Source organism: Mytilus trossulus, chromosome 6 (assembly GCF_036588685.1).
Source record: "Mytilus trossulus isolate FHL-02 chromosome 6, PNRI_Mtr1.1.1.hap1, whole genome shotgun sequence".
NCBI lineage: Eukaryota > Metazoa > Mollusca > Bivalvia > Mytilida > Mytilidae > Mytilus > Mytilus trossulus.
This window is the reverse complement of record NC_086378.1, coordinates 38,812,667-38,823,768: the sequence shown is the minus strand read 5'-3', so window position 1 is coordinate 38,823,768 and position 11,102 is coordinate 38,812,667. Positions and strand designations below refer to the sequence as shown.

The 11,102-nt window shown below is 31.7% G+C and overlaps 1 protein-coding gene across 1 annotated transcript; it reads right to left on the bottom strand.

Moving 5' to 3' along the window:
* Positions 1-893: 893 nt before the first annotated feature.
* Positions 894-9,199, bottom strand: LOC134723418 (uncharacterized). The gene is made up of 3 exons (XM_063587035.1): positions 9,139-9,199; positions 7,501-7,581; positions 894-2,814 (listed from the first exon to the last, which is right to left on the bottom strand). Exons 2-3 carry the CDS (start codon positions 7,505-7,507, stop codon positions 1,094-1,096), a joined length of 1,728 nt encoding a protein of 575 aa, XP_063443105.1. The 5' UTR covers positions 7,508-7,581; positions 9,139-9,199; the 3' UTR covers positions 894-1,093.
* Between the last annotated feature and the right edge of the window lie 1,903 nt (positions 9,200-11,102).

Sequence of the window (11,102 nt, the reverse complement as noted above, 5' to 3'; positions counted from 1 at the left end):
AATGGGGCAGTTGTAGGGTACTTTTCGGAATTACTAGTCTAGCCGAAGTCAGGGAAATCAATCAAAGAAAACACAAATTGTTATGGACGCAAAATTGAACGTGAAATTGAGGGACGAACGTAATTACTAGACAACATTTTACTGTTTATTTTAGCGATAAAATTAGTATATCTATATAGATATATATTGTTTGGCATGAAACTTGTTTTTTTTTGTTTTAAACAGGCCAAACTTAACGTATGATATGTCCCTGGACATGGACATATCATTTAAAATTATTTCAATCAATACAATGAAACACAAATTAAAACTGTCTGAATCAATGCCTTCTTATCTTATAAGTAGAATACAGAATAGAAAAGGGGAATGTTTTAAAAATACAACAACCTAACCATGATTAGTTTTATTTTCTACCGTCCTGCACATGCAAAATTTTGACACGAACTTGATTTTAATCAAATAAAATAATCAATTCGACAATTTCAATTTATTTATTCCTCTTATCTGAGTTTATCTAGTATTTCGCAGTATTATTTTAGTTCCAGGAAATCCCATAGCTATGACGTACTGATAAGAGAATGATACACATGTGTGTACTATAGTGTCCTTCTTACAAAACATGTTTCAAGCTGATTAAAATGTGTCATCTTTTCTTCCAATTATTATTAGAGGTCAATAATCTTGTAATCTTTGGTAAATATACCCTGAAATATAACTGGGTCTTATACCTCATAACGATGTTATGTTATATAACTATTGAATTCATGATCAACATTGATATTATCAAAGGAAACTTTATATATTCTTTCTTCAACAAGCAATACAATAAATATAATAGTAAGCATCACATAAAACATAAATTATTTTAAATACCATTTATATAATTTCTGGGTACAAACTACTAACATATAATCTTAGATCAAGATTTTGTTAAATACAACTATGAACGACCGAAAGACAAACATAAGTCTACACGCAATATAAACCCCACTATAAACCGGGTGTGATCTCAGGTGATAACATCTTTTAAAACTGATTAAGTGCGCAAATAAAAGTCAATATGCTACAAATTAATCTGCAATAGCAAGTTTTGTCAAAGTTTTGTTTGTAATTGACTATCCTCACACAGACTGGCATCATATTTGATTACTTGAATTGTTCTGTCATCAAATCCTATCCATATATTGTCAAAATAATCAACAGCAAAGCTACATGGTTTTTGCTTATGATGAATTATATTTAAAACTTCTCCTCGGTTACTTATAAGATGTTGTCGAAATCTTACTCGATCCATAACTGTAATATTACCATCACTAAGAAACCCAGCCCCAATGAAAGAGTGTGATACGGCCTCTTGGTTCAATTCATTTGAAGGGTATCTCATTTTTGGCGATCCATTTTTATCAAGTAGTACTATCCATGACGATTTTTGTTCTGGAGAACAAGTTATACAAATATCACCAGATGAACTTTCCGCTATGGACACAGGATTTGCTATTGCAACTTTCAAGTATGGAATACAGATTTCTTTTGTAATTCTTTCCAACGATGTCCAACGTATGATTGCGTGATTTTCCGTGGTAATCTCGGAACTCTCTGGTTTTGGACAGAAAACCATACATGCTATGATATCTGTATCTGAGGACAATGCAGGAGTGCAAATTGATATCATGTACTTCGGTTTTATTTTACTGTGAGATACTAGTTTGTAAAATTTCCTCCTCCGATTTATTGTACCATTGTTAATCTGCAGCTTTTTCAAAGAACCTTTGTTCTTTAAACCTACCAACAAGTAATGTGATTTACTTCTAGCGGCTGTGACTGGATGTTCTCCTACTGATGAAATAAGCTGTGTTAAAATTGGTTCTGACGTACTGAGATTTAATTCGCAAATGTCTTTTCCTATCAACCATGCATTAAATTGGTTGCCTTTCGGGATTATGTACGAAATGTCTTTTTCGCAAAGAACTCTTTTTACTATTACATGATTGAATTTTAAATTTGTGGGCTCTGTCGAGTGTTCGTCAAAGTCACTAGCATTTTCATCTTCTTCAGTATTCTGTGTGCAACTAGAAATGACCACTAAGTTTCCATTTCTGTCCATTTTTTCACTTTCCATATCCGACATTTCTTTGTCTTGGTGTCTGTCCAGCCTGTAGTTTTCAAAGTGACCAAAAAGTCTACGATAATACTTAGTCGTTGAATATCTCTCACTGATTTCAAAATTTAGTGGTTCAAATTTAGGAACGATTTCTGATGAACAGTTGTATTGAATGATTTCAGTAAGCTGTGAGTGGTATGCTGCAACAGAATCAGATGTTAAGTCAACTTCTCCCTGTTGAACACATCTTATAACATATTCAATAAAGTTTAGACGATCAGTATTCAAACGTATGAATCCGTCGAAAATCCTGTTTGCCTCGATTTCATATTTTCTTAAGTTATTCATTAATTCGTCTTCTATTTCATCAAAATGTTTTCTTATAATTTCTCTTCTAGAGCGAATTAAATCCATTTGTTCTTTAACTGAATCATTATAACACTGCTGAACGTCTTTAGCAAGTTTCAACGCTGCTTTGATTTTGGGAAGTTTGGTATCCTTTACCATTGTTGTTTTCTCTCGTAACTCATGAAGGTTTTTATCCCCATATGTTTTTAGTTTTGTCTTGGAACACTTGCTGTGTTTTTGTTCCCCGGTTATGCAGTCATCGCATATCAATACTTTGCAATCTTCGCAGTAAAATCGAACGTCCTCTGTCTGATGATCTCTACATAGATCTTTAATTGTATAGTTTTCATACTCGCTGCAGCACTCTGAAATAGAATATATCAATATAAATCTATTTAAAGAAACTGACTGTAATAAACGTCAACGACACTTTGTACCAATGACACACACAGAGATGACATCTAGAGGCTAATACACAGTCGTTGAATTTAATAATAGACCATTTTCAATTCCAAACTATGAATTATTTTTATGCTAGCTGAAAGTAAGGACCAATTTGAGAAATTCATCTTTCGTCTTGGTAAAAGGGTACAGTATCTGCCTCAATTAAATTAATTTTTGCATCAAACAAACGTAAGAAAATAGTGACGGTTTCAAACTATGAATAATAAGATATTTGGAAAAACTCAACATACAGATAGAAAAAAAAAACAAAAGACATCTATTGAAGTTTAACCCTATTTAATAACATATGTAATCTCATTATGTTCTGAGGTATTACGTATTTAACAATCCTGACAATGCAATTTCAGAATTGTATCATTATATGAGCATTTCACAATTGATATGAATATATAGAAACATTAAATTAGTGTGAATTTTACTGCCTAGTAGGATGAAGTCCAGTTGAGCATATTTGTATGATCAAATCAATTCTGACGTCTTTTATAAAATTATTTTCTGTATTTGAATTTTGCACAATATTGAATACCATAAATCTATATGTGTAAATTTGCCAATATCTGGTAGTAGATCTGACATTTTACTTTTAATTTGATTTTTTATAAAGTTCAATTGTCTTGATAAGATAAAAACAAAATACAAGTAGGTCAACACAGGACGGAACATACTTAAACTAAAATAATTATAACAACACATTACATAACTATCTACAAACAAAGTCATGTATTTACAGTGATAAGCTTTGAAACATTATCTTTTCGTCAATCAATCGACTTGTCAATACATGTGTATAAAAGCATTTGCACCAATATTATTCAAGTGGTTTTCAATTTATCATTTTATCAAAGTTTTAAATATTTTTAATTTATCAAAATAAAATTTTGTCAAAATTGTCTCTCTTCTTTTTTTATTTACCCTGTATCTTTTATGTATGTGAAGTTAGCAGCCGGTTCGTTATTCGTTATTCGATATTCAATATCCAACCGGCTGCTAGCAGCCAGTTTGATATTCAAAATTTAGTGAAACATCATATGAAAATTAAATACTTGAAATTATAAAAAGCACGATTTTCATAGTCAAAAGGACTGATAAGATACGTAGGAATCATTAGATGACCATTTCAAGCTGTCGCAATTTCTCGTTGTCCTCGAATATAAACCCTTTTCCGTGCGACTTATTTGTCTGTATGTAATATAGAGATTTGTCATCAAAACGACTTCAAAGATGTACTTTTGTGTATAATGTTTCTTACGACAAAAAGAAAAACCAATAACTCTAGAAATATTTTTAACTATAAATAGAAATATATATGGAAAGCCAATAAAAAAAAAATTTCAGTCAAAAAATGTCCAAATTTTAGGACAAAGGGCACAGGGTGATGGTGAGAGCCCCCTGATCTCTCAATCTTTCTAATATTTATCAGACATTTAGTCAATAGGTAGATACAAACGTGACTAAACGGACTTTGGGTACACTTCCTGTCTTCCATGTTTACGGAGCGCCCAAAGTGCCAGTTGGATATTCAAAATATATAGCGAAAACCTACCCGAGACCGCTTAAATGAGGTTGAGACCCCCCTGGTCTTTCAATGTCCATAACATTCAACCAAACCATTGACTCTGTATATATAAAGATTGTATTAGATGGAGTTTCCAGAAAAACGTCATCTTCAATATCTACGGAGGGCTAAGATTGTCACTTTTCAGTCAAAAAATGTCCAAATTTTAGGACAAAGGGCACAGGGTGATGGTGAGAGCCCCCTGATCTCGGGTAGGTTTTCGCTATATATTTTGAATATCCAACTGGCACTTTGGGCGCTTTGTAAACATAGAAGACAGGAAGTGTACTCAAAGTCTTTTAGTCACGTTTGTATCTACCTATTGACTAAATGTCTGATAAATATTAGAAAGATTGAGAGATCAGGGAGCTCTCACCATCACCCTGTGCCCTTTGTCCTAAAATTTGTCGTAAGAAACATTATACACAAAAGTACATCTTTGAAGTCGTTTTGATGACAAATCTCTATATTACATACAGACAAATAAGTCGCACGGAAAAGGGTTTATATTCGAGGACAACGAGAAATTGCGACAGCTTGAAATGGTCATCTAATGATTCCTACGTATCTTATCAGTCCTTTTGACTATGAAAATCGTGCTTTTTATAATTTCAAGTATTTAATTTTCATATGATGTTTCACTAAATTTTGAATATCAAACTGGCTGCTAGCAGCCGGTTGGATATTGAATATCGAATAACGAATAACGAACCGGCTGCTAACTTCACATACATGTATCTTTTAGATGTTAAAACATGCAACTTTTATTGATGATTTGTTAAAAAAAAAAGGTAAAGCACAGTAAAATAATTCAAGTCAGTTCTCATGGGAAAACCTATGTCTAGAGGAAAATAAATTCATAGTAGTCAGTGAATGTTTTGCTTGGGTCGGTAACAAGAAGCATTCTTATGTCTTAAGAACGTCTAAAGAGCGTCTTAAGGGCATACGATACAGTTTTGAACCTGTATTTACAAGTTGATGAAAATTTGCATATAGGCCATTTTTTACCTGAGTAAATCAAATATGTAATAAAAAATATACCTTCATGTGCTACCTTTTGAGTAAAATGAGGTCGAAATTTTGTATATTTGATCAAAATTCAGATTTGTGTCCGTATTTTCTTTTTCGAAAGGACGACATAACTTTTTTGTTTTAAAAGATAAACACAAATTGTTTTTGTTAAATAATCGGTAATTTCTTTATTTTATAAGTATCATTAAAAATTATGCATTTTTTATTCAAAAATAACTTATATTTATCAAATGTTAATGAATAGAGGAAAAAACGTCATTTTTTGCTGCATGTTTATCAAAATTAAAAAAAAAATGCGCTATTTACAGTTTTATAAAATTTGGGTCACATAATCTCCTTGCAAAATGAAACAAATTGCCGTTTTAAAAAATAGGGGTCCATGCACTCGTTTTCAAATTAAATCAGTTTGAATGATAAAAATCAGTCGAAAAATGCATCATTTCCCGATATGTCATAGTTTGACGTCGCGAAAATAACATTTTACGTTATCAACGTCATTACCTCCCCTGTAACTGTATCGTATGCCCTTAAGATTTAAGAGAGTAACAAGACCTAACCTCAGACCTATCTTAGAATGATTGACAGCTCTTAATGTTTTGAAAAAGTGCATGATTTAAGAACGATTCTTAAGTCTACCTTAAAGCGATCTTACTAATTCCGGTAACACAAAATCATTCTTAATTTTTTGTCAGTTATTAAGTGTACATAAAACAAACTTAACGACTTAGGGGTTTTCAAAAACAATTCGCAATAGCTTCTCATGGTATTTTTGTAAGAGTGGTCCCGACTACTCTAAGCTCCACATTCACTTGTTAATAACAGAACAAGTTGCTTTAAAAAAAAAAAAAAATCCGAACTTTTTATTCTTATTAATAATTCAACTGAATAAGGAATTATATATCAGTGTTATCTTCGCCATGTGTGTGGTGGATTATATTTCTTTTTATTGTAAAGCTTTACAATTTTGGAATGTTGAGAGACTTAGTGTCAAATATAAAGCAAGGAGGGAAAAAAGATTACCAGACGTATAATTTCTTCAAGGATAATAATAATTCAAAACATGGGGGAAACATGTACCTTCTTCCAAAAGTTCATAAAATTAATCTAGAAATAAGAAATGAGGCATTGTGAACTGGTCAGCTAGCTGGACACATTGATGTTCGTTACCAACCAATCATCAATAATTGTAACTCTTCCCTTTGTTCGTGGTCTAGTTCCTATTTGTTATGGGTCATTTCTTCCTTAGTATTCTGTCTACTGTTTTCTTTGAAATGTTTACTATTTAAGTACACGTGGTCCTATCAGTTGCATATATATATATATATATATATATATATATATATATTAAAATAAGTTAAAAAAAAATGTGGGAAAAAATATAGATAAAGTGAAATAGTTAAGTGATTTGGCCGAAATGAAAGTATGATAGAAATTAGCCTTCGTCATTTATTCAAGATTCAAATCCTACCATTAGCATGTTATATTTATAGGGCTCTCAAAAGAAAAGAAAAAAATCACTGATGGATTCTCCTGGGACAATCATATTTCACTAGAATAATAATGGTCTGTAAGCAGTTAAATTTATTTCATGTTTGAAGCGGTGCTGACTGCAAATTTTAATTCCATTTGACTTTTATCAAAAATTATTTTCCTCAAGTTAAATGGGTAATTGATTGTTGTGTGCATTTTATCGTTCATAAAACGTTTGTATGATTCATTTAAGGCCATTCTAATTTCTTTGCGAGGAACCTAAAGAAAATTATTAAGAACTCGGAACCTGAAAACTATTACGATGCAACTTAAGGGGGAAATAAGACCGACCTAAGAACAACCTGAGGGAACTTTGATTTACACTCTGAATGATCTTATGATTATCTTATCTTCCCCTTAATTCAATACTTACGATCTCGCTTAATAAAATTTCTTGTTACCGGCCCAAGGTTTGTGATTTTAGCTTTAGGTTACTTATAGGGAGAGCGAGTATGGGTTTGTTACTTACCTGCCATCGTTCTACCAAAGCCGAACAAATAATCAAAATAGGACGATATACTGGGACATCAATGTTTCCACAAGCTGCTCCCTAAAACACAATCAAATAATCAGTCAATTAAGCAATCCGTATGAGTTTTTTTTTAAAACATTAAGATAGCGGTTATCAGAAAATAACGCTCTCTGAAAGTTGTACGTTCGAATGACTTTTCTGGATTTACCTTCACCATTTAGCATTTAAAACTCCGTGATGTATTTAGACATACAAAAGTTAGGAGCTATAAGAATAAATGTGACATTAAAGAATAACCAAATCCATACAATACCAACTTTACTTAATATTGTAAATATTGCGGACTGTTGGGACGTTTATTTAGTATGTAGTGTCTTGATTTTGATTGGTCAAAAGTATTATAGGACTTATTTGTGAGTATGTTTTATTAATGGGACAGCTGAGGACCACCTCCAGGTGCGGGATTTCTCGTTGTGCTGAAGACCCATATGTGGCCTTCGACTGTTGTCTTCTCTTTGCTCGGGTTGTTGTCTCTTTGACATATTGCCCATTTACATTCTCAATTTAATTGATCACAAATGGTTGGAGAAAACTGACCTTGGTCAAAGATAAAACATGAACACCGACAGGATGTTGGGGCCGTGAGTGTTCATAACTGTATCGAAATTCATATTAATTAATGTTTTAATTTATAACGACCAAACCAATGTTATAACTTATAAAAACAATATTTAAATTTTTCACAAAACTTGCCTAATTGATTACCTTTAAAATAGATCTTTTTACACGGATCCTATACAAATTTACTTCTCTATACACAACTCTGTCTACGAAAAATGAGGATCCGAAGGAATGATTTAACCAACAACAATTCTGACTCTGAAAGTACCAGTTTTTAACCTTACTCCTTGACGCCGAACATTAACTGAGAAGTGATCAATCATCTATACCAATTTTCAAGTCGTTAGTACTACATTGTCGGGAATCGAATCTAAAACCCCGCATTCGAGGCGAGCACAACCACCGACGCTGTCCAATAACATATATCGCACTCACCATGTTGTAATATAGCTTAGAAGCTAAGTTGTGATTGCAGTCAACATAACTCTATATTGCATATATGTATTCATTAGATTGTTTCACTTTTCAAGAAAGCTTAAAAATTTTAATCGTATTCATAAAATAAAAATGATGATGAAAATATAATGACAAAAGGAATAATAATTGGATTTTGCATCAAATTATCATATATTCAGACATCTAAAAAAGCTACCTACATATTGCTCTCTTGAATAGGAGGCACACTTGTCAAGATATATTTGTATCTTTGTTTTATAATAAATACAGCATATATTTTTTCCTGTATAAGCTTCATGTATGAGTTTCATTTGTAGAAAATGATATCGGATGTTATCAAGTATTCTGTAAAAGTGTATATCCTATCAATATCATTATGATGATATGTTATACTCATTATAATTGGTGGATTTTACCATTATTCCTGAGATTACTATGCAATTTTCTGTCATTATACTTTCCGATTAGATTTTCCTCTGAATTCAGCATTTGTGTGATTTTACTTTTTACTTTGTATTAAAATGTGTTTAAACCCATATCTATATTAAATTTACTTACTTCCACATATCACGTCTTCAATGCCTAGCACAAAATAGAAGTGTTACCTGTCTGATAGGATATCTTATATACCTATAAATATTAAACGGGAAATTACGTAGTGAATCATATAATTTTGGGAAACTCAGTGTTAGTAATGAGGGTTGTAATAATTTTTTTTAGTATATCTGTAATGCACCCGTTGTAATGAACTCCTTCTGTAATCTCGTTAAATAACGTCAATGTTTCAACTTGTTGATTCGGAAACTGTATTTTATTATCATGAATTATTCATAGGTTAAATCAGTATCTCACACCGGAGCGATTTAAAAAAATACAGAATTACAGTTTTACGTTTACCTATGAGATTATATCAACATTATGCAGTATTACTGAACATGAAGCCAATTCATTGACGCTAAATGATGACTCTCAAACTACAAAAAGGCAAACATTTAAAAAAAAACCACAAACATATATTGGAAGTAAGCCATTTTTAGACTTTTATGGAAGCATACTGGTAATATTGTTTTTTTCTGTTAATAATAAATATAACAGATAGTTTAACTGTTAGTTGAAATTATGCTTTGATCGAGCTTTAATTCTTGTTAATTTAGCACTTTGGCCATTTCTTGCTATTTGTTTTATTTGTTTTCCTCTTATATTTGATGTGCTTTAGTTTGTAACCCGCATTTTTTTTTTCTCAATCGATTTATGAATTTCGAACAACGGTATACTACTGTTGCCTTTATTTTAGTCTTGCGTACCGATATATTGAGTGAAGATTTTTCCATCTGATTTTTGCATTTGACTATGGCCACATTCTGTATTTCATTGTCGCTAGCAAGGAACATGTGATCCAAAAGTTTTTGTTTTTCCTATTCGTTTGTTTTTCTTTCAATCTGAAGAATTCATCTGACCGTTGGTTTTGTCTTGAAGGCTTTACGGTGACCTGTAATTGGTCGTAATCAATGATTGGAATCATTTGTAAAATGAAGTATACCATTGCGACTAATAAAAACACCTTCATTATCTGGTCTTAGGACTGATAGTTTACACTGGTGGAAGTATGCTACTTTTTAATGACGGTTTTCTTTTCTGATGCCTGCTTCTTGCTGAAAATATTGCACAATTAAATAAAGGTAGGGTACAAAAGACAAATTTCGATGGATGCGATGAATTAGTCAAAACTGATTAATAATTCAGTCATGTTTTTGAGATTGTATTATTACCTTTCCTTGTTATTTTGATATTCCTGTTTATTTTATAACTTATTATTTATAAGGTACACAAATTTATGCAAATGTTACAAAGAGGATGAAGATGATATAATTTTGTAAAAGGATTACAAGCATAAAATCAGAAATAAAAATCTAAAAATATAACCATTGGATTTATATTGATTGTTATTTGATAATCGTTCACTGTAAAACATGTTCTCAATCTTCAGGACTAGAAAAAATGAACAAATTGACTTAAAACATGCAAAAGTCTTACAAATTGAACTAAAATTTGAAGTTTAAAGTAAAACTACATAAATACCGAACTTCAATGAAAATGAAAATGGAAGGTCCCTAATCGAATGACAAGATTAAAAGCTCAAACACATCAAACGTATGGATAACAATTGTCATATTCCTGACTTGGCACATGCATTTACTTATGTAGAAAATGACAGATTAAACCAGGTTTTGTATCCAGTTGATAGGTAACCCTTCCCCGTGTATGACAGTCCGCAGCATGCCATTGTATCGACCCAGAGGTTTAAATAGTACCAGGATTATAATTTAGTACGCCAGACGCGCGTTTCGTCTACATAAAGTCTTTCGTAATTTATCCCTGATGACTGATACAAATGTGCATGAGTTCATCCTCTAAATTTATTTTTTATTGAAACTACACGTTTGTTAACGTACCGTTATATTTGATTTTCAAGTTCAGTGCACATCATATTTTTATCTTAAAATAACATTCATATCATTTCA